Below are 23,424 nucleotides of genomic sequence, written 5' to 3' on the forward strand. Positions count from 1 at the left end.
TAAATGGAAGTTCTGCCAGTGTAACAACGCGAGCAAGTCCCACGAGGCACATACAGAACAGGGGAACAACTGCCCTGTTTTGTGTCTCAGAGAGCCTTGCAGAGATGAACACAGGAGAGGATTCTGGGACAGCGACCACCGCAAATGCTTCCAAGGAAACCTTTTTGGGAAATGTCAGGGAGTGCCAACAGGAGGACAGCAATTAAGCCGTGCCAGGCTAAAAGACAAAGATGCCTGTGATTTAATAAAATTGTGCAAGAATATTTCAAAAAACAGTGAACTGTAAAGCTTAAAATAACAAAGGCGAAATCAAAAGCACTAATAACACAGTAATAACATTCGTTCTGATTACCAAATGTTACCTTTCCAGCTGCAATCCTCCAGCATTCAAAGAGGGTAATCGCACCCAGTCCGGGAAATGTATGGGAAATACCTTAAAAGCGATGGTGTTGGATGCGAATTCCTATTCTCCCCAACACACCCTCCGGCCCTTTTAGCTTTTGCTTCCGTTTCTAACGTCTCTGAAACATTTGCTTTCAAAGCGCACTTCCCAGAAATAGTGCACACAAAAGAAAAGGGTGTGTGAAGGGAGCACCAGGTAATCGTGACGTTGCTTGTGTTCCCCCCACCTCCCCCAGCTTTTTGGAGCGCATGCATGGAATCGTTCATGCATCAGGGCGATAGGACGATGGGCTGATGTGTCCCGACACTTGTTTCTCGCGCACGCAAATGTTCACATGGGAGGTTTTGCCTTGGATTTGCCACTCTCTAGATCACTGGTTCCCAACCTGGGGTCCGTGGACCCCCAGGGGTCCGTGAGAACTAAATTAAGGCCCACGAAGCAAAGTTATAAACCCATAATAAATTAATATTTTCAATTAAAAGTTCTCTATTATAATATATATATATTCAAATATTATTCTAAGTTTAATGTTTAACTAACAGTTATGATTAAAGTTTATTTTCAAATTCTCGGAATTTTTATTTTGATCCTTGGGGTCCCTGAACCGAACAAAAAAGTCCTAGTGGTCCCTGGTCAAAAAAAGTTTGGGAACCACTGCTCTAGATGCACATTTTCCCCAGCCATATTCTCAAAACTCAAAAATAAGCCCCCGTGCAGTTTCAAGAATTCTGATGGGGAAAATGTGCATCTAGAGAGAGGCAAATCTAGGTTTTTATTGATCCAACAGCAAGTGACTGGAAAGACGGGGGGAAACAAGTGCTCGATCTGCAGCCTGGCCATTTAAAATCAAGAGCTTATGAGAAATGGTGCTTGGGTGGGATTGCATGCCACCTCTCCTTGACTCACAGTTGTAGGTCAAGGCGAGGCGGCACATGTACCCACCCCAGCAGCATTGCTCATAAGCATCTATCAGAGGCCATAATGTGGGTCGCAGGGCTCCCTCCCCCTCCCTTGGAGTTCCAAAGTTGTGTGTTTTTGTTAAGTGCCGTCAAGTCACTTCCGACTCATGGCGACCCTATGAATGAAAGTCCTACAAAATGTCCTCTCTTTGACAGCCTTGCTCAGATCTTGCAAATTGAAGGCTGTGGCTTCCTTTATTGAGTCAATCCATCTCTTGTTGGGTCTTGCTCTTTTCCTGCTGCCCTCAACTTTGCCTAGCATGACTCTCTTTTCAAGTGACTCTTGTTGTCTCATGACTTGACCAAAATACGATAGCCTCAGTTTAGTCATTTTAGCTTCTAGGGTCAGTTCAGGCTTGATTAGATCTATTTTTTTTTAATTTTTTTATTTTCATAATAAACACCCAAAAAAAAGAAAAGAAAAAAAATATAAAATATAAAATATATACATAAAAAGAAAAACAAAAATTATACGTTCAGCGCACTATTTATCCACTAATACAATATTCAAATCACTCTATAAGCCACATCGTGCCCTGAATCCAAATCCCATCCCTCCACAAGAACTGTGGAGGTTTGATTAGATCTATGACCCACTGATGTTTTTTTTTGGGGGGGGGGCAGTCCACAGAATCCGTAACACTCTCCTCCAACACCACAATTCAAAGGAATCTATTTTCTTCCTATCAGCTTTCTTCACTGTCCAGCTTTAGCACCCATACATAGTAATAGGGAATACGATGGCATGAATTAATCTAGTCTTGGTGGCCAGTGACACATCCTTACACTTCAAATATTTTCTAGCTCCTTCATGGCTGCCCTTCCCAATCTCAATCTCAATCTCCTTCTGATTTCTTGGCTGCAGTCTCCCTTTTGGTTGATGTTGGAGCCAAGGAATAGAAAGTCTTGAACAATATCAATGTCCAAAGTTAGATGGGGGGAAAACCCTCCTGCCATAGGGTGTAGCCAGGCAGCATTTTGCGCGCCTGCCTCCCCCCACCCCATTTAGGGTCCCAGCCACTCGCCCAAGTACAAGGCATAAAAGCCACCCAGGACCTCCATAAACCCACATGCAGATGTCTCACCCCCCTCTTGGAACCACGTCCAGGGCACCACCTAAGGCGAGAAGTTTCAGGTTTCATTGATCCAACAAGAAGTCATGGCACGTCCTTCCCCACTTTCCTGGAAAATACACTCAGCTTCCATGTCCCTTAGCAACGTCTCAACGATCAAGCCTCCCTTTGTCCCAACGGTAGGAAAAGCAGATGGTTAAAAAAAACGGAGGACGGAAGCCAAACCGCCACCAGAAAAAAAGAGTAGTGATCACAAGAGTGACCAGGTGACCTGAGGTGGTGGGACCAGGAGGCGAGAAGTTTCAGGTTTCATTGATCCAACAAGAAGTCATGGCATGTCCCTCCCCACTTTCCTGGAAAATACATTCAGCTTCCATGTCCCATAGCAACGTCTCAACGATCAAGCCTCCCTTTGTCTCAATGGTAGGAAAAGCAGATGGTTAAAAGAAAAAGGAGGACGGAAGCCAAACCGCCAACAGAAAACAGAGAGGAGTGACCACAAGAGTGACCAGGTGACCTGAGGTGGAGGTGGAGGAGGTGTGACCAGGAGGGGAGGAGTCAGAGGGCAGCTGGGAAAGTGGGTGTGTGCAGAGAGAAGGGTCCCCAACGTGTCTTGGAGTTATCGCACCCAAGGGCAGTACGTTATAGGAAAGGAGTAAGTTTTTACATCATCATAAAACTGTTTTGGGATATTACAGGCATTATATGCTCCCAAGGAGCCCTGTGGCGCAGAGTGGTAAAGCTGCAGTACTGCAGTCGAAGCTCTGCTCACGACCTGAGTTCGATCCTGACGGAAGTCAGTTTCAGGTAGCCGGCTCAAGGTTGACTCAGCCTTCCATCCTTCCGAGGTAGGTAAAATGAGTACCCAGCTTGCTGGGGGTAAAGGGAAGATGACTAGGAAAGGCACTGGCAAACCACCCCATAAACAAAGTCTGCCTAGAAAACGTCGGGATGTGACGTCACCCCATGGGTCAGGAATGACCCGGTACTTGCACAGGGGACCTTTACCTTTATATGCTCCCAAACTGGTTTCATGACCAAAACAGGAAAATGAGGTGTGGGGTGGGTGGGGAGGAATGTTACGTATTAAAAAGGGTTGTGAAACGTTTGCCAGGATGGGTGCGATAAGCCTCAAAGTCTACTCTTTCCAAGCATCGGCATGGACAGACAGCAAGTCTGACCCATAAAAAAGGCACGGAAGTAGACTGAAAATGCTAAACTTTTACGACCAAGGGTCTGAGTTGGCCTGAGTTCATTTGATCAATCAAATCCGTCGCTGGTGATGTCACTTAACTACGTGACCACATTACCAGCCAGGTGACCCAAGAAGGGTCAGAGTGAGATAAAGGGGAGGGGCTTATTTGCAGGCTAAGCCCTCCCACTTCTCAAAGGTGCCAAGGCTCATGATTTCATCTTGGCTAATTGGATGGGATGTGGCTCCACAGTTCTCGGCCTTGGGAAACTAGAAAGGAGTCAGGATAAATAAAAGCATAGGCCTCCCAGCACCTAGACACTTATCTCATTTGCAAAAGGTCACAGCTTGCTGGATCTCAAGCAACAGCACAGTTGTTTTCCAACTTTGACTGTTCTATTATAGGTTTGAAACAAAAACCAATGTATTTCTTGAACAAGAAATTGCAGTAAGGGACTCTGTTTATGACAGGAAGGAGAGTCACATGAACACATGAAGCTGCCTTATACTGAATCAGACCCATGGTCCATCAAAGTCAGTATGTCTACTCAGACCGGCATCGGCTCTCCAGGGTCGAAGGCAGAGGTCTTTCACATCACCTTCTTGCCTAGTCTCTTCAACTGGAGATGCTGGGAATTGAACCTGGGACTTTCTGCATGCCAAGCAGATGCTCTACCACTGAGCCACAGCCCCTCCCCTGAACCTGGAGGGCAGGTTAGAGGCAGGACGTTAGCTGGCTACAACATTTTTCTACAGGCATTTTTTTTTAAAGTAGCAGATGGCTGTCTCTTTGAGTCAGTGAGGGAAGGTGCCCTGAGTTAGTGATTGATTTATAATACATACTAAGGATTGGTTACTGTGATTTTAGAGAGCAGGATCCAGGGCACACATTCCTAACAAATGGGGAAATCAGATTATGATTCCAGGTGACCAACAGAAACCTGGAGATCACCCATGGAAGTAAAAGGTAGAACAAGGAAGGTTTAAATAAAATGGAGGAGAGGAGACCAGCATGAGATGCTTTAGGTCCCCACTGAGGAAAAATGCAGAGCTGGGTATGTTTAGCCTATGAGAAGAAGACTGAGAGGGATATGATAACTATCTTGAAGTACTTGAAGGGCAGTCATATGGAGGATGATGCCAAGTTGTTTTCTGTTGCTCCAGAACCAGTGGGTTGAAATTAAATCAATGAGTTTTCATCTAGACGTTAGGAAGAATTCTCTAACAGTTAGAGGGTTCCTCAGTGGAACAGGCTTCCTCGGGAGGTGGTATGCTATCCTTCCCTGAAGGTTTTTAAAAAGAGGTTAGATGGCCATCTGTCAGCAATGCCAATTCTATGACCTTGGGCAGATCATGAGAGGGAGGGCATTTATATGGTTTCTCGCCAGTATGGATTTGTCGATCAGTAGCTTGATTTCCTCTCTGAGCAAACCTCTTTCCACACTCCAAGCATTTATGTGGTTTCTCCCCAGTGTGGATATGTTGATGGTAAGTAAGGTGTGACCTCGAAGCAAAGCTCTTTCCACACTCCAAGCATTTATGTGATTTCTCCCCTGTGTTTTTAAATTTAAAGTTTTTAAATGTCAAAGAGTCAACCAAATTTCAGATGGGAGGATTCGGATTCTATAGATATTTTTCCACTCCTTCAAAGCTTCCAAATTCCAGGTAAAACAAAAGAGTTCTTGTTACTCAGATTTTAGAACAGTAGGTATTATTGCTTTAATATCATTGCTTAGATGGTAATAGATAGGGGAGAACTGAGCCTAAATTCCAAAGAGATGTTCACGGCAATGGTTCCTCCTCAAACCAGACGGGACCTCAGCCAGGATTCCAAGAGTCGCACGATGGCTCTCTCGGCAAAACTGGGGGTCAAACCGTACTTCGTGGGCAGCAGGAGAAATCCTGTCTCCCAATCCACTGTTTAGGATCGGGTAGAGGTGAAACATTAACTTCAAATTTGAACAAATCTTGGTTCTCTTGGGAGCCCCCAAGAGACATGGCACTCAGTTCAGCCCCCTAGCGGAAGTGGCTTGTGTGGATATGTTGATGTCGAGTAAGGTGTGACCTCGAAGCAAAGCTCTTTCCACAATCCAAGCATTTATGTGGTTTCTCCCCTGTGTGGATATATTGATGTCGAGTAAGGTTTGACCTCGAAGCAAAGCTCTTTCCACAATCCAAGCATTTATGTGGTTTCTCCCCTATGTGGATATGTTGATGTTGAGTAAGCTGTGAACTTGAAGCAAAGCTCTTTCCACACTCCAAGCATTTATGTGGTTTCTCCCCTGTGTGGATAGGTTGATGTCGAGTAAGTTGTGAACTTGAAGCAAAGCTCTTTCCACACTCCAAGCATTTATGTGGTTTCTCCACTGTGTGGATATGTTGATGTCGAGTAAGGTGTGACTTCGAAGCAAAGCTCTTTTCACACTCCAAGCATTTATGTGGTTTCTCCCCAGTGTGCACTCGTCGATGAAAAGCTAGGGAACCTCTCTGAGCAAAGCTCTTTCTACACTCCAAGCATTTATATGGTTTCTCGCCAGTGTGGATTCGTCGATGAGTAGCTAGATTTCCTCTCTGAGCAAAGCTCTTTCCACAATCCAAGCATTTATGTGGTTTCTCCCCAATGTGGATTTGTCGATGAGTAGCTAGATTTCCTCTCTGAGCAAAGCTCTTTCCACAATCCAAGCATTTATATGATTTCTCCCCAGTGTGGATTCGTCGATGTTGAGTAAGCTGTGAACTTGCAGCAAAGCTCTTTCCACACTCCAAGCATTTATGTGGTTTGTCCCCCATGTGGATATGTTGATGTTGAGTAAGCTGTGAACTTGAAGCAAAGCTCTTTCTACAATCCAGGCATTTATATGGTTTCTCCCCTGTGTGGATATGTTGATGGTAAGTAAGGTGTGACCTCGAAGCAAAGCTCTTTCCACACTCCAAGCATTTATATGGTTTCTCCCCTGTGTGGATATGCTGATGGCAAGTAAGGTGTGACCTCGTAGCAAAGCTCTTTCCACATTCCAAGCATTTATGTGGTTTCTCCCCCATGTGGATATGTTGATGGTAAGTAAGGTGTGACCTCGTAGCAAAGCTCTTTCCACATTCCAAGCATTTATGTGGTTTCTCCCCTGTGTGGATAGGTTGATGTCGAGTAAGTTGTGAACTTGAAGCAAAGCTCTTTTCACACTCCAAGCATTTATGTGGTTTCTCCCCTGTGTGGATACGTTGATGTCGAGTAAGTTGTGAACTTGAAGCAAAGCTCTTTTCACACTCCAAGCATTTATGTGGTTTCTCCCTAGTGTGGATTCGTCGATGAATAGCTAGGTAACCTCTGTGAGCAAAGCTCTTTCCGCACTCCAAGCATTTATATGGTTTCTCGCCCGTGTGGATTCGTCGATGAGTAGCTAGGTAACCTCTCTGAGCAAAGGTCTTTCCACACTCCAAGCATTTATGTGGTTTCTCCCTAGTATGGATTCGTCGATGAATAGCTAGGTAACCTCTCAGAGCAAAGGTCTTTCCGCACTCCAAGCATTTATATGGTTTCTCGCCCGTGTGGATTCGTCGATGAGTAGCTAGGTGACCTCTCTGAGCAAAGGTCTTTCCACACTCCAAGCATTTATGTGGTTTCTCCCTAGTGTGGATTCGTCGATGAATAGCTAGGTAACCTCTGTGAGCAAAGCTCTTTCCGCACTCCAAGCATTTATATGGTTTCTCGCCCGTGTGGATTCGTCGATGAGTAGCTAGGTAACCTCTCTGAGCAAAGGTCTTTCCACACTCCAAGCATTTATGTGGTTTCTCCCCAGTGTGGATTTGTCGATGAATAGCTAGGTGACCTCTCTGAACAAATCTCTTTCCACACTCCAAGCATTTATATGGTCTCTCCCCAGTGTGGATGCGTTGATGTTGAGTAAGGTCTGACCTCGAAGCAAAGTTCTTTCCACACTCCAAGCATTTATATGGTTTCTCCCCAGTGTGGATTCGTCGATGAGCAGCAAGGAGACAATTCTGAGCAAAGCTCCTTCCGCACTCCAGGCATTCATGTGTCTCTCTGTTATGGAGTCGTTGATGGCCAGAAGAGTCTCTCTTCCAACCCAAGCTCCTTCTACTCTCCGAGTATTTATCAGATTTCTCCCCTGTATTAATTCTTCTGTGTGTATCAGAGACCTGGGACTCAGCACCCTCTGCAGAGGCAGAGCATTCATTCGCCCTCTTCCGTTTTTTTCCAGTGTTTCTTTTCTGCTCTTTTACGTTGAATAGGAGGTGTTTGGGTTCTTTCTCGGATTTTTTCCATGGACAATTAGCCTCTGGAATAAAGAAAAAAGACTGGTAAGACATTCAAGGAATAGCGTAATCAAGAATAAAAAGCCGTTAATGGCTCTTGATAATGACATAACAAAATCCCTTGAAGGGGAAAAAACTCCTGCCCTGTATTAATCTGTTGCTGATTTTGGTGGGTAGCTCTGTTATGGTCTTCCTCTGACCTGAGAAGTGTTCTCGAGATATTTTTGAGTGGCTATTTTGATGCTCTTCTTGTGCCCATGGCTTTTTAAATTGATCAGTTAAGAAGAATTTAGGATCTTATGCTAATGTTTTTATTTTTGAGCCAACTTGAGAGGGCTGTGGAGAGGCAGCATACAAATAAATCAAGCCGAGCACTCTATAAACATGTCCAGCTAAGCCAGCATTCCCCAACCCCCAGTTTTAACTTCTCTTTCACCCTTCAGAAAGCTTTCCTGGTCATTCTTTGGGCTGTTGTCTCCAGCTGGGGAAATTTATCCCAAGAGGAGTCCCACACACTTCCACCACACAAGTAAGCAGATATCTGCTGATCTCTCTCTTCTGCATCTTGGACAAGCAGATCTCCTGCTCCTTCCAATGATGATATGCAATCTGGTTTGGGAACCAGACATCCTTCTTTGGGAGAAAGAAGCAAACGGGTGACTTCCAGACATCCCAACGTTGAAGAAATATCCAGATTTTAAAACCAAGCCTGAGCCCATACATTGCCACCAGGATACGGTATCTTAGCCCCCTCCCAAGGCAAACAGGATCCAGCAACCCAGTCCACTGTGGCTCTGACGAAGAGCCACTGTCTAAGGGCTCCTCTCCCTTTGAAGAGACCCCACAGTCCCTCCAAGATGGGAACAGGTGGTGATGATTCCCAAAACTCCCATTTACATTTTTTAAAGACATATCATCTGTTTTCTGTATTGAGGATATTTTTCATACCACTCAACCTGAAAAGTGCTCAGAACGGCATACATTGTCTTCTCCTTCTCTCCAGCCCAGAACAGGGAAACAGCACCTGCCCAACTGACCTCAAAAGCCAGGCAGGCAGGAATTCAGCAAGTGAAGCTCATCATGACAGAGCCAAACTTCCCCTGCTAAAATCCCATTTTTCTTACTATGTTCTTCAGGGATCTGCAGCCTCATTTACTCACTGTGAGCCATGCCTAAGCCTACAGTGGCGCAAGTAGAATGAACAAAGCAAAGGGACCCCAAATCACCCCCTCTGCCACCCCACACTTTTCTTCCCTCAATTCCTATGCGAGGCTGTAATGTCCTTGAGGCTAGCAAATTCTTTGAACTTTAGAAAATGCATATTGAGGGCTATGTATCAATACAAATTTTATTTTCAGTGCTCACTTCCATAGCTGCTCTGAAAGACCAAAGAGGATGACCTGTTGACATCCCAGAAACTGTTGTTGAGGACAATCCCCCTTCTGCCCTGCTTTCCATGGATTTTCACCTGCACTGACGATTTTGCTCCCCCTGAAGAACAATGAGCCCACTCAGTCCTTCATGGCCAGTCGGGGGTAGGCCTTCCTCCTCTGCTGTGTTCCTTTTCCTTTACAAACTAGTTTACACACTGATATTTACAGACTCCAGTACATATGCAGAACAACTTCCCTTCCCTGCCTAAGGACTTTGTACATATCCCTTCTGAGAATATCCATCGGAAGAGCCCTGGAAGTCGGGGAAAGTACGTCAAGTCACAGCTGACTTACTAAATACTAAACAGGGCCAACCAGGCTTAGCTTCCTAGATCAGGCTAGCCTGGGCCATCCAGGTCAGAGCTGGAGCCCTTCTTAGGAGGAAAGACTTTGGCCTTCAGCATCTGTGAATCAAGGGAAAGGAGAGCCTTACCCAGAGAGGCCACATTCTGATAATTGGCCTCCATGACTTCTTTGTGAATCCTTCTTTGGTCCGGATCCAGCAGAGCCCACTCCTCCTCAGTGAAACGAACACACACCTCCTCAAAGGTCATCAGACCCTGAAAAGAGAAACAAACAAATATCTCTCTGGTTCTTGTAGGTTATCCGGGCTGTGTAACCGTGGTCTTGGAATTTTCTTTCCTGACGTTTCGCCAGCAACTGTGGCAGGCATCTTCAGAGTAGTAACACTGAAGGACAGTGTCTCTCAGTGTCAAGGGTGTAGGAAGAGTAATATATAGTCAGAAAGGGGTTGGGTTTGAGCTGAGTATTGTCCTGCAAAAGTATTGTCCTGTAAGTATCAAGATAATGTGCTAACGAGGGTATGGTATGTTAATATGGAACCATTGTATCCTGAAGTGATCTGTTAATGTGTGTAATCCAAAACTAATCTGTATGGCTATTGTTGAATGTTGTCTTTGTCTGGAGGTTTTTCAGGGCAGGAAGCCAAGCCTTATTCATTCTTAAACTCTCCTCTTTTCTGTTAAAGTTGTGCTGATGTTTATGAATTTCAATGGCTTCTCTGTGCAATCTGACAAAATAGTTGGTAGAATTGTCCAGTCTTTCAGTATCTTGGAATAAGACCCTGTGTCCTGTTTGTGTCAGTCCATGTTCAGCCACTGCTGATTTCTCAGGTTGGCCAAGTCTGCAGTATCTTTCATGTTCTTTTATCCTTGTTTGTATGCTGCGTTTTGTGGTCCCGATGTAAACTTCTCCACAGCTGCAAGGTATACGATATACTCCTGCAGAGGTGAGGGGGTCTCTTTTGTCTTTTGCTGATCGTAGCATTTGTTGTATTTTCTTGGTGGGTTTAAACACTGTTTGTAGGTTATGTTTTTTCAAAAGTTTCTCCATCCTATCAGTGACTCCTTTAATAAATGGCAAAAATACCTTTCCTATGGGAGACTGTTTTTCTTGAGTTTTCTGATTTTTGTTTGGTTCAATGGCCCTTCTGATTTCATTCTTGGAGTAGCCGTTTGCTAGCAGTGCGTGATTTAGATGGTTAGTTTCTTCCTTGAGAAACTGTGGTTCACAGATCCGTCTTGCACGGTCCATTAATGTTTTGATTATTCCTCTTTTCTGTCGGGGGTGGTGGTTGGAGTTTTTGTGTAAGTAGCGATCTGTGTGAGTTGGTTTCCGGTAGACCTTGTGACCTAACTGAAGGTTTGATTTACGGATGACAAGGGTATCAAGAAATGGGAGTTTACCCTCAATTTCCTTTTCCATGGTAAACTGAATGTTTGGATGGATATTATTAAGATGGTTTAGAAAGTCCATTAATTTTTCTTCACCATGGCTCCAAATGGTAAATGTATCATCTACGAACCTGAACCAGACTGTAGGTTTGTAAGGTGCTGATTCTAATGCTGTCTTTTCAAAATATTCCATGTAAAAGTTTGCTATTACTGGACTGAGTGGACTTCCCATAGCTACTCCATCCATCTGTTCATAAAATTCTTGATCCCATAGGAAATAACTTGTTGTCAAACAATGGTGAAATAAGGCTGTTATATCTTCTGGAAAAATCTGGTTAATCAATGAGATTGTGTCTTTAACTGGAACCTTGGTAAAGAGGGATACAACATCAAAACTGATTAATATATCCTTTGGATTGAGTCTTAACGGACTGATTTTGTTGATGAAGTGAGTTGAATCTTTGATGTAAGAAGTGGTTTTTCCAATGTGGTCCTGTAGGAGGGTGGTCAAATATTTAGCTAATTCATATGTTGGGGAACCAATGGCACTCACGATGGGTCGGAGTGGAACGGAACCCTTATGAATTTTAGGTAGTCCATATAATCGTGGTGGTTGTGCTTCAGTCTTGCATAGTTTTCTGTGTGTGTCGGGATGAAGAGTGGAATTCTTGATCAGAATGCTAGTTTTCCTGGTAATTTTGCAAGTTGGATCTCGTTTTAGTTTTTTGTATGTGGCAGGGTCCAGAAGTTCCTCAATCTTCTTTTTGTATTCTTCTGTTTTCATGATCACTGTGGCATTGCCTTTGTCAGCTGGTAGAATAATGATTTCTGGATCTGCATTGAGGGTCTTGATGGCGTTTCTCTCCTTGCGTGTTATATTGCTAGCAGGGGGCTTTGCTTTTCGTAGAATTCGTATACCTTGCAGCTGTGGAGAAGTATATCGTATACCTTGCAGCTGTGGAGAAGTTTACATCGGGACCACAAAACGCAGCATACAAACAAGGATAAAAGAACATGAAAGATACTGCAGACTTGGCCAACCTGAGAAATCAGCAGTGGCTGAACATGGACTGACACAAACAGGACACAGGGTCTTATTCCAAGACACTGAAAGACTGGACAATTCTACCAACTATTTTGTCAGATTGCACAGAGAAGCCATTGAAATTCATAAACATCAGCACAACTTTAACAGAAAAGAGGAGAGTTTAAGAATGAATAAGGCTTGGCTTCCTGCCCTGAAAAACCTCCAGACAAGACAACATTCAACAATAGCCATACAGATTAGTTTTGGATTACACACATTAACAGATCACTTCAGGATACAATGGTTCCATATTAACATACCATACCCTCATTAGCACATTATCTTGATACTTACAGGACAATACTTTTGCAGGACAATACTCAGCTCAAACCCAACCCCTTTCTGACTATATATTACTCTTCCTACACCCTTGACACTGAGAGACACTGTCCTTCAGTGTTACTACTCTGAAGATGCCTGCCACAGTTGCTGGCGAAACGTCAGGAAAGAAAATTCCAAGACCACGGTTACACAGCCCGGATAACCTACAAGAACCAATGAACTCTGACCGTGAAAGCCTTCGACAAAATATCTCTCTGTTGTCACAGATAACATAAGAATTCTTCCCCTTCTAAGTGCAATCCAAAAGGACGATGTTTATGTTCAAGACTCAGACCTCCATCAGATGTTTTCATTTTCAATCCAGCAAGCAGGAGAAATAGCAGCCGAGGAAAAACGACAGAAAGAGAGTCTCCTGGGCCTACAAAGCACCCAGGGGCATGAGCCGCATTTCCAAACTTACCCGATCAGGCCGCACGGAAGTTGCTTTCCCTCTGCCAGAAAGAGACGGCAAAGAATCCATTGTTGCTTTTAAGGCACCACCTGGAAGTATAAAAAGGTAGCTCTATGGCACTTTATGCTCTCCTAGTACTTTGCCTTTCAGTTCCTTGAGGGGGAATGGAATAAGGTTCTCCCCGTATTGGCTCAGGGTTGCAACTATCCTTGCATCCCTATTTCGGATAATTTTTTGCTTCCACACTTTTGACAAATCTAGTCTTAATCATTATCATATACAAAACTGTGGTCTGTCCAGAATCCATAAGGAAGAACTAACAGGCCCTACTAAACCCATGGGCAGAACCACAGGTACTACCTTTCACAATGGTGGGCAAGAAGAGAGCCTTGCGACTAGTGGAATACCAAACACTTCCCTTCTTGACTTCCCAGCTGGGCGACACAGTGAAAAGAGGCCACTGACACATCCTCTCCATTAGAGTCACCTCACTTCTTCTACAGTCCTAGCCCAAAGATATTATTGCATCTTACTGAGAATCAAATATAGAATCATAAGATCGTCGAGTTGGAAGGGACCACCAGGGTCTTCTAGTCCAACCCCCTGCACAATGCAGGAAATTCACACCTAACTCCCCCCCCCACACCCCTAGTGACCCACACTTCATGCCCAGAAGATGGCCATGATGCCCTCCCTCTCATCATCTGTCTAAGGTCAAAGAATCAGCATTGCTGACCGATGGCCATCTAGCCTCTGCTTAAAAACTTCCAGGGAAAGAGAGCTCACCACCTACCGAGGAAGCCTGTTCCACTGAGGAACTGCCCTGTTAGAAAGTTCTTCCTACTGTCTAAACAGGAAGTCTTTTGATTTAATTTCAACCCGTTGCTTCTGGTCAGACCTTTTGGGGCAACAGAAAACAACTTGGCACCATCTTCTATGTGACAGCCCGTCAGGTACTTGAAGATGGTTATCATATCCCCCTCTCAGTCTTCTCCTCTTCAGGATAAACATACCCAGCGCCTTCAATCTTTCCTCACAGGACTTGGTCTCCAGACCCCCCTCACCATCTTTGTTGCCCTCCTCTGGACGCATTCCAGCTTGTCTACATTCTTGTTAAGTGGTGGTGCCCAAAACTAAACACAAAGCTCTAGGTGAGGTCTAACCAGAGCAGAGTAAAGTGATACCATCACCTCACATGATCTGGACACTAAACCTCTGCTGATGCAGCTCCAGATCACATTTGCCTTTTTAGCCACATCATCACACTGCTGGCTCACGTTCAGCGTTTTACCTACTAAGACCCCAAGATCCTTTTTGCACACACTACTGCTGAGACAAGTCTCCCCCATCCTATAATTATGGATATGATTTTTCATGCCTAAATGCAGAACTTTACATTTATCTCTGTTGAAATGCATTTAATTCGTTTTAGCCCAGTTCTCCAGCTTGTCAAGATCATCCTGTATCCAGGCTCTGTCTTTTACCGTACTTGCTACCCCTCCCAATTTAGTATCATCTGCAAATGTAATAAGCATCCCCTCTATTCATCCAAATCATTTATAAAGATGTTGAACAAAACAGGGCCCAGGACAGATCCCTCAGGCACTCCACTAACCACTCCTCTCCAAGTGGATCTGACCTTCCAATCTGTTGATGGCCCGACATTATAGTATCTAATCTGCTTAACGAATAATACCTAATCTGTTTACTGATTGACTTTTAATCATTTGTATATTCTGTCTCGAGTCCCAGATAGAAAGCCGGAGTATAAAAGAACCTATTAAATGTATTAATAATAAATATATGAACATTTTACTGATGATAAGGATCACAAAATATCATATTCATAGAGAATGACAAGGCCAGTGATGTCCCACTGCCAAACATGGGTGAGACCACTTTTGGACAAGACTTTCCGTACCCTGGCACTCAATTCCTAGTCAGATGAAAGGGAGTTTTGAAAGCATCCAACTGCCGCCTTCCACAACCCTGTCTTCAAGGTTTCTCAACTCTAGACACTCCTCGCCTAGTTGAAAACTGGGAAGCAAAAAGGTTTTTCTCTAAATGTATCAGAAGTTCCTACGGCCTAAGAGCTCCTGAAATCTTAAGATATTGTCCCCGTTTATTGGCCCAATGCAGTATTTTCACAATTTTTGACATTAACCATCATCATTTGAGTTTGGAGCAAGTTTGGTCCTCAACTTCCTGACTGTATTCGTCCAATTATCTTGCAATGAAAATAAATCAAATCAATTTTACTTCCCCAACCAGAACTTCTAAACTAAGAAGCTGGAGCGAAACATCTTTCCCACACAGGACAAAGGGGTGGGGGTATCAGAACACCTACACTCGAGGAGGCCGTGCAGTGGGCCTTTAACCTTACCCAGAAAAGCTGCTTTGTGGAAAGGTTCCTTCCGGATCTTCTCCTGCACCTGAAACAGAAGTGGAGATCCCAGAAAGGGGAGGCTGATGAGAAAAAAAAGAGGAAGCAGGATAGGAGGGGTTCCAAGAAGGTGGGGCAACCCATGTCGATTTCGGGGATATCCTGGATTTTATCCTGTTTCCCCCGCCCCCAACACTACAAAGATGAAACCCTCTCACCTGATTCTTGTCCTCTGCCTGGCTCAAGAGGAAGCCTTCTGCCAGGGCCACTGCCTGGCAACTGGTCTCCGGCCCACAGTCCCTGATCCAGTTCCCCATCTCCGGGGGCAGGATGGCCAGGAATTGCTCCAGGATCACCAGGTCCAGCATCTCCTTCTTGCTGTGCCTTTCTGGCTTCAGCCACTGGAGACAAAGTCGGTGGAGTTGGCTGCAGACCTCTCGGGGCCCCTCTGCCTCCTGGTAACGGAGCTGCCGGAATTGCTGGCGTTGCACATCTGGAAGGAGGAAGTTGTCTTCCGGGCTCTTTTGCATGGTTCCTTCCCACAGTTCCTTTCTGCTCCCAGCCTCGGAGGCATCGGGACCTTTTCTTGATTCAGGGAGAGCTGAGTCCGGCTCTCCCTTCATCCTCTTCAAAGAGGCTCCACTGGACCGACAGATCACCTCCCTCCTCTGCCAGATTCTTCTGTTCAGGCAAGAGACGGATCTCTGACCACCTGTGAAGCCAAGATTGATATTAGGATTGACATTTGGTGTGTGTGTGTGTGTGTATACATACATGCGCACATGTGACATCTGCATCTGAAGAAGTGAACTCTAATTCACAAAAGCTCCTACTAGAACCAAGGTTGTTATTTTGCTACCACAGCCTAACTCTGAAATGAGTGGATAAGTAGCAGGAGGGGACAAGCAGTGTAGTGGTGAGATTGTCAGGTTAGATCTGGGAGACACAGGTTCGAATCCCCACTCTGCCTCAGAAGCTTGCTGGGTGACCTTGGGCCAGTCACACTTCCTGAGGCTGACTTACCTTACAGGGCTGTTGTGAGGATAAACTGGAGAAAGGGAGAACATGGCAAGCCACTTTGGGTCCCCACTGGGGATAAAAATGGAGCGATAAATGATCTGAGAAACATTAAATAAAGATGACTGAAGCCAGGGGACTGGGGTCCCTGACAGTTAAGTGGTGCAGAGAGGGAAGCCGGCTCAAGGTGGACTCGACTGTCCATCGCTCTGAGGTTGGAAAAATGAGCACCCAGCTTGCTGGGGGTAGAGTGTAGATAACTGGGGAAGGGGATGGCAAACCACCCCGTAAAACAGAGTCTGCCTACGAAACGTCAGGTTGTGACGTCTCCCCTTGGGTCAGTAATGACCCAGCGCTTGCAAAGGGGATTACCTTTACCTTGGAAAGCTACAGACAGGGAACAAGACGCAGGGTGGCGCCACTTAAAGAGTCCAAGAGGTGCCGGATGGCCCCAATCCTGCTGCAGACAACTGCAGAGGATCCAAACAGCAGCTGGGCTTGTTCACAGAAACCAGCAGAGCTGTGGAGGAGCTGGAGAAGAGGAAGGAAGACACAGGAACACATGAAGCTATCTTATACTGAATCAGACCTTTGGTCCATCAAAGTCAGTCTTGTCTACTCAGACCAGCAGCGGCTCTCCAGGGTTTCGGGCAGAGGTCTTTCACATCACCTACTTCCCTGATCCCTTTAACTGGAGATGCCGGGGATTGAACCTGGGACCTTCTGCATGCCAAGCAGATGCTCTACCACTAAGCCACAGCTCCTCCCCTGGTTTTGAACTCTGAAGTTCCCAATCGCACGACAGAGTCCACCCTCCAAAACAGCCATTTTCTCCAGGGAGTCAGATGATCTCTGTCATCTGGTGTCCAGGTGGAATTCTGGGAGATCTCTAGGTCCCACCTGGAGGATGGCAACTCGAAACCTGGAAGCAACCTCTGGGTGACTTCATACCACCCGACTTGCATGACTCAACTAGGTTTGGCTACTCGCTACTTCCAGGGACTGCGAGACCCAGATTCGAATCCCCATCATGCTACAGAAGCTCACTGGGTACTTTGGGAACAGTCACATACTTTCAGCCTAACCTACTTCACAAGGTTGTTGTGCAGCTACAAAGGAGAGGAGAATGTGAGCTGCTTTGGTTTGCGCTGTGGAGAAAGGTGGGATATAAATGAGGCAGGGAAAGGGGAGAGGAGATGGGGATTGGAGGGGGAGAGAAAAAGGAGATAGTGTGGGGAGGGGGATGCAGGGGAAAAAGAGGTGCCACCCCACAAGTCCCTGAGGGTTCCCTACCACCCAAGTGGGCCTAGCCCAATGGCAGACACCAAACAACCGAAACACAGTTTTCCTATGTGGAGGCTGCCGGGGGGGTTGGGGCTGAAGACAGAGGGGCAGATAAAGCTGAAGGCTGTTGGGTGGGAAGGAGATGGGGTTGCCATCTCCAAGTTAGGATTTGGGGGGTTAGAACCTGGGGAGGGTGGTCGATGAGGTGGGGAGGGACCTCAGAGGAGTACAACGCCATAGCCTCCACCCTCCAAAGCGGCCATTTCCTCCAGGGGAACCAAGGTTGCCAACCTCCAGGTGGGGCCTGCAGATCTCCCAGAATTACAACTGATCTCCAGAATACAGAGATCCTTTCCCCTGGAGAAACTGGCTGCTTCGGAGGGTGGAATGTATGATATTGTACCCCACTGAAGTCCCCCACTCCCCAAATCACGCCCCAGGGTCTACCCCCAAATCTCCAGGAATATCCCAACCTGGAGCAGGCAACAGTAAGGGGGAACTGATCTCTGTAGTTGGGAGATGAGCTGTGATGCCAGAAGATCTGCAGTCCCCCCGCCTGGAAGTTGGCAACTCTAGAAGAAGGAAAGACAGAAGCAGGAAAAGGGGAGAGGCTAAGGGGGCTTTCAGGAAAGGGAAAGAGGAAATAGGGGAGGAGGGGGCAATGAGATGCTTCCCCCAAGTCCTTGTGGGTTCCCAATGGTAGATCAAGATTTTTGCCCTACAAGAAAGCAAAGCGAGGCAGAGATCCTTCAGTTTGCGGCTGGTTTGAGAAGCCCGAGGCTGACTTTTGAGATCTTGGTGGCGCATCAAGAAGGGGGTTGGGCTGTCCCAGGTGTCCATGACCCCAAAAGGGGAGGCAGGTTTCCAGCCAGGAGAGATCCTGCACCACTAAAGGCCACCCAAGGGTGTATTATTTAGCCTTTAGTATTTAGCACCCGCGATCAGCAAAAGACAAAAGAGACCCCCTCACCTCTGCAGGAGTATATCGTATACCTTGCAGCTGTGGACAAGTTTACATCGGGACAACAAAACGCAGCATACAAACAAGGATAAAAGAACATGAAAGATACTGCAGACTTGGCCAACCTGAGAAATCAGCAGTGGCTGAACATGGACTGAAACAAACAGGACACAGGGTCTTATTCCAAGACACTGAAAGACTGGACAATTCTACCAACTATTTTGTCAGATTGCACAGAGAAGCCATTGAAATTCATAAACATCAGCACAACTTTAACAGAAAAGAAGAGAGTTTAAGAATGAATAAGGCTTGGCTTCCTGTCCTGAAAACCTCCAGACTAACAAAGACTACAGTCAACAATAGCTATGCAGATTAGCTTTGGATTGCACACATTAACAGATCACTTCAGGATACAATGGTTCCATATTAATCTACCACACCCTCATTAGCACATTATCTTGATACTTACAGGACAATGATTGGCACATTACCTTTGATACTTTTTACCCCTTTCTGACTATATATTACTCTTCCTACACACTTGATACTGAGAGACACTGTCCTTCAGTGTTACTCCTCTGAAGATGCCTGCCACAGCTGCTGGCGAAACGTCAGGAAAGAAAATACCAAGACCACGGTTACACAGCCCGGATAACCCACAAGAACCAATGAATTCTGACCGTGAAAGCCTTCGACAATATTTTGGCCCTACTAAACCCATGAGCAGAACCACAGGTACTAAATCTCACAGTGGTGGGCAAGAAGAGAACATATGGGAAAAGGCAGCCTTACCAAACACTTCCCCTCTTAACTTCCCAGCTGGGCGACACAATGAAAAGAGGCCACGGACACATCCTCTCCATTAGAGTCACCTCACTTCTTCTGAATTTCCCCCCAGTCTACAGTCCTAGCCCAAATACATTATTGCATCTTGCTGAGAATCTTTGTTAAATTCAAATATAGAATCATAAGATCATCGAGTTGGAAGGGACCACCAGGGTCTTCTAGTCCAACCCCCTGCACAATGCAGGAAATTCACAACTAACTCCCCACACACACACAACTAATGACCCACACTTCATGCCCAGAAGATGGCCAAGATGCCCTCCCTCTCATGATCTGCCTAAGGTCATAGAATCAGCATTGTTGTCCGATGGCCATCTAGCCTCTGCTTAAAAACCTTCAGGGAAGGAGTGCTTATCAGCTCCTGAGGAAGCCTGTTCCACTGAGGAACTGCCCTGTTAGAAAGTTCTACCAAACACTAAAGGCTCCCCCTCCTTCACTGACCTCGGGGCTCTCGACTAGATGACCTCCAATGTTCCCCCCAAATCTCGGTGTCATACCCTGGCCTCAATTGAACAAGCAACACTGTAGGTAACACATGTGCCGTAGCTATTTCAAATTGCTGACGCGGGTGCCAGTGGATTATTATGCAGTAGGTCCAGGAAAACACCACCAGAACTCCTTGCTACTGGAAAAGCAGTGCTCGTTTATTTTACAGTGCAAAGATATAATACAACTCCTTATACACTCCTCCGCTCATAGCATCCCGACACGTGAGCTTCAGTTCTATACAGTTGTATACACAATGCCATCTCGGGCACCAATCACAGTAGATGCTTAGTCATTCCCTGTTGCTTCTACACTGCATCACCCATCTGGCCCGAACCAGTTCTCGCCAGATCCCTCAGGCTATCCAGGGAGTTTCCAGACCTATTGCATCATCCCAGATCCACTAGAACAAACTGTTGCCTGTCAAACTAATCTGACAGTCTTGCATCTCTGACACTTGCACCACTAAAGGCCACCCAAGGGGGCCCAGCTGCCGAAGTGGAGAAGGGAGCCTTAAAAACAAACAACAACGCTCTTCCGGAACCGCAAGAAGAAACCCCTGCAGGCCTTTTCGGGACCCCGCCTGCCCCACCACCAAGCCAGGCGGATGGGCGAGACCACCCCCCAATGCCAAAAGGGAGGCGACATTTTTGGCTGGAGTTTGCAGGCGGCAGCTGAATGAACAGAAGCCAAGAGCCGCCCGTGCAGAGACCGAGTTGCAGGGAGGAGCTCAGCTCAGGGCCTCCGGGGAAGAGCAGCTCTTGCATTGTGGAGATCTGCCAGATCATGCCTGGAGATCTCCCAGAATTACAACTGATCTCCAGAATACAGAGATCCTTTCCCCTGGAGAAACTGGCTGCTTCGGAGGGTGGAGTGTATGACATTGTAACCCACTGTGGTCCCCCACTCCCCAAACCACACGCCCCAGGGTCCAACCCCAAATCTCCAGGAATATCCCAATCTGGAGCAGGCAACAGTAAGGGGAAACCAATCTCTGTAGTTGGGAGATGAGTTGTGATGCCAGAAGATCTGCAGTCTCCCCGCCTGGAAGTTGGGCAACCCTAGAAAAAGAAGGAAAGACTGAAGCAGGAAAAGGGGAGAGGCTAAGGGGGCTTTCAGGAAAGGGAAAGAGGAAATAGGGGAGGAGGGGGCAATGAGAGGCTTCCCCCAAGTCCTTGTGGGTTCCCATTGGTAGATCAAGATTTTTGCCCTACAAGAAAGCAAAGCGAGGCAGAGATCCTTCAGTTTGCGGCTGGTTTGAGAAACCCGAGGCTGACTTTTGAGATCTTGGTGGCGCATCAAGCAGGGGGTTGGGCTGCCCCATGTGTCCGTGACCCCAAGAGGAGAGGCAGGTTTCCAGCCAGGAGAGATCCTGCACCACTGAAGGCCACCCGAGGGGGCCCAGCTGCCGAAGTGGAGAAGGGAGCCTTTCAAAGAAAAAACAACCCTGCTCTTCCGGAACAGCAAGAAGAAACCCCTGCAGGCCTTTTCGGGACCCCCGCCTGCCCCACCACCAAGCCAGGCGGATGGGCGAGACCACCCCCCAATGCCAAAAGGGAGGCGACATTTTTGGGCTGGAGCTTGCAGGCGGCAGCTGGATGCACAGAAGCCAAGAGCCGCCCGTGCAGAGAGTTGCAGGGAGGAGCTCAGCTCAGGGCCTCCGGGGAAGAGCAGCTCTTGCAGACAGCAACCGGGGGGGAGAGGGGGGGAGGAGGGGGTCGGGGTCTTCTTGCTGCGCCTTGGGGTCCCCGGGGGGATGAACCCTGCAGGGTCCCCTTCGCCAGACCCCCAGTGCAGCTCCTCCTCCCCCTCCCCCTCCTCGCTGGGGACCAGGGGGGCGCTTTTTGCCCCCTTCCCGGGCTCACCTGCCGCTCCCAACCCTCCGGCGGGCCTCGTCTCCTCCTCGCCGGAAGGAAGCGCGCCGGGAGGCCGCGCGGGCTTCCTTCCTTCCTTCCTTCCTTCCCCTCGGGGGAGGCCTCTCTAGGAGTTCGGACTCGCCCTCCTTAACCCTTGGCCTGACTCCCTGCCCTGGGGTCCTGAGGCTCAGGAGGGGAGGGGGCATGCAGGTAGGGCGGAGCCACTGGATGCAGGGGAATCCCCGCTGCAGATGGGTGGGGGGAATGAGGCCCCCTTCCGTTCCCTGAGAATGGCAGGAGGATGCGGGGCGGCTTCTGGCCGGGCTCACTGCCTGGAGCCACGCAGAGAGCATTCATTTCCCGGGCATCCCCTGTGCTGCTCCCTCCCAGGAGGAGACTTTCTGCTGGGTGGCGGGGTTTGATTTTGGCTGGGGGGAGAGGTGGTTTCCCCCTCCAGACCTTCATGGGTGGGGGAATGGGGCTTCAAGGGGTCTGGGGATCCAGTTCTCCTTCCCTGCCCACAACCTTTCCTTGCCCTGCTGTTCCAAGGCTGTCTGATATGTAGGGGAAGCTCATGAGGGAGCCTGGCTGGCCGCCCTCCTGAGAATGCTATGAGACAGTTTGGAATAATTACAGGGAAAAAAAAACAAGAATAAGTCATTCACCGCCATCAATTATGTCCCCAACAGAAGCATATTTAGACAGTGCTGTACCAAACGCCCTCCTGAGAATGCTGTGGGAGCTCCCCCTCCTTCACTGACCTCGGGGCTCTCGACTAGATGACCTCCAAAGTTCTCCCAAATCTCTGTTTCATACCCTGGCCTCGACTGAACAAGCAACACTGTAGGTAACACATGTGCCGTAGCTATTTCAAATTGCTGACGCGGGTGCCAGTGGATTATTATGCAGTAGGTCCAGGAAAACACCACCAGAACTCCTTGCTACTAGAAAAGCAGTGCTCGTTTATTTTACAGTGCAAAGATATAATACAACTCCTTATACACTCCTCCGCTCATAGCATCCCGACACGTGAGCTTCAGTTCTATACAGTTCTATACACAATGCCATCTCGGGCACCAATCACAGTAGATGCTTAGTCATTCCCCTGTTGCTTCTACACTGCATCACCCATCTGGCCCGAACCAGTTCTCGCCAGATCCCTCAGGCTATCCAGGGAGTTTCCAGACCTATTGCATCATCCCAGATCCACTAGAACCAACTGTTGCCTGTCAAACTAATCTGACGGCCTTGCATCTCTGACACTTGCACCACTAAAGGCCCCCCAAGGGGGCCCAGCTGCCGAAGTGGAGAAGGGAGCCTTTCAAAAAAACCCAACTCTGCTCTTCCGGAACAGCAAGAAGAAACCCCTGCAGGCCTTTTCGGGACCCCCGCCTGCCCCGCCACCAAGCCAGGCGGATGGGCGAGACCACCCCCCAATGCCAAAAGGGAGGCGACATTTTTGGGCTGGAGCTTGCAGGCGGCAGCTGGATGCACAGAAGCCAAGAGCCGCCCGTGCAGAGACCGAGTTGCAGGGAGGAGCTCAGCTCAGGGCCTCCGGGGAAGAGCAGCTCTTGCAGAGGGGGGGGGGAAGGGCATTTTGGAAAATGGAGCCCGCCGGTTCACTGATACCAAGGGGGGGGGGTCGGGGTCTTCTTGCTGCGCCTTGGGGCCCCCGGGGGATGAACCCTGCAGGATCCCCTTCGCCAGACCCCCCGTGCAGCTCCCCCCCCTCCTCCTCCTCG

General features: G+C 47.5%; 2 protein-coding genes across 2 annotated transcripts in view; both read right to left on the reverse strand.

Moving 5' to 3' along the window:
• Positions 1–6,072: 6,072 nt before the first annotated feature.
• LOC130493439 (zinc finger protein 665-like) lies at positions 6,073–12,918 on the reverse strand (the record flags this gene model as incomplete). The annotated part of the gene is made up of 4 exons (XM_056867177.1): positions 12,859–12,918; positions 9,769–9,895; positions 6,457–7,925; positions 6,073–6,198 (listed from the first exon to the last, which is right to left on the reverse strand). Coding segments are annotated over exons 1-4 (1,782 nt in total), but the record flags the coding sequence as incomplete, so codon positions are not given.
• A 2,708-nt stretch (positions 12,919–15,626) lies between these two features.
• The window catches only part of LOC130493440 (zinc finger protein 665-like), a 28,482-nt gene continuing 20,684 nt past the window's right edge, over positions 15,627–23,424 (reverse strand). The window contains exon 4 of the mRNA XM_056867178.1: positions 15,627–15,725. Within this exon, the coding sequence (XP_056723156.1) occupies positions 15,627–15,725 (99 nt within the window). The remainder of the gene's footprint in view (positions 15,726–23,424) is intronic.

Source organism: Euleptes europaea, chromosome 1 (assembly GCF_029931775.1).
Source record: "Euleptes europaea isolate rEulEur1 chromosome 1, rEulEur1.hap1, whole genome shotgun sequence".
Classification (NCBI taxonomy): domain Eukaryota; kingdom Metazoa; phylum Chordata; class Lepidosauria; order Squamata; family Sphaerodactylidae; genus Euleptes; species Euleptes europaea.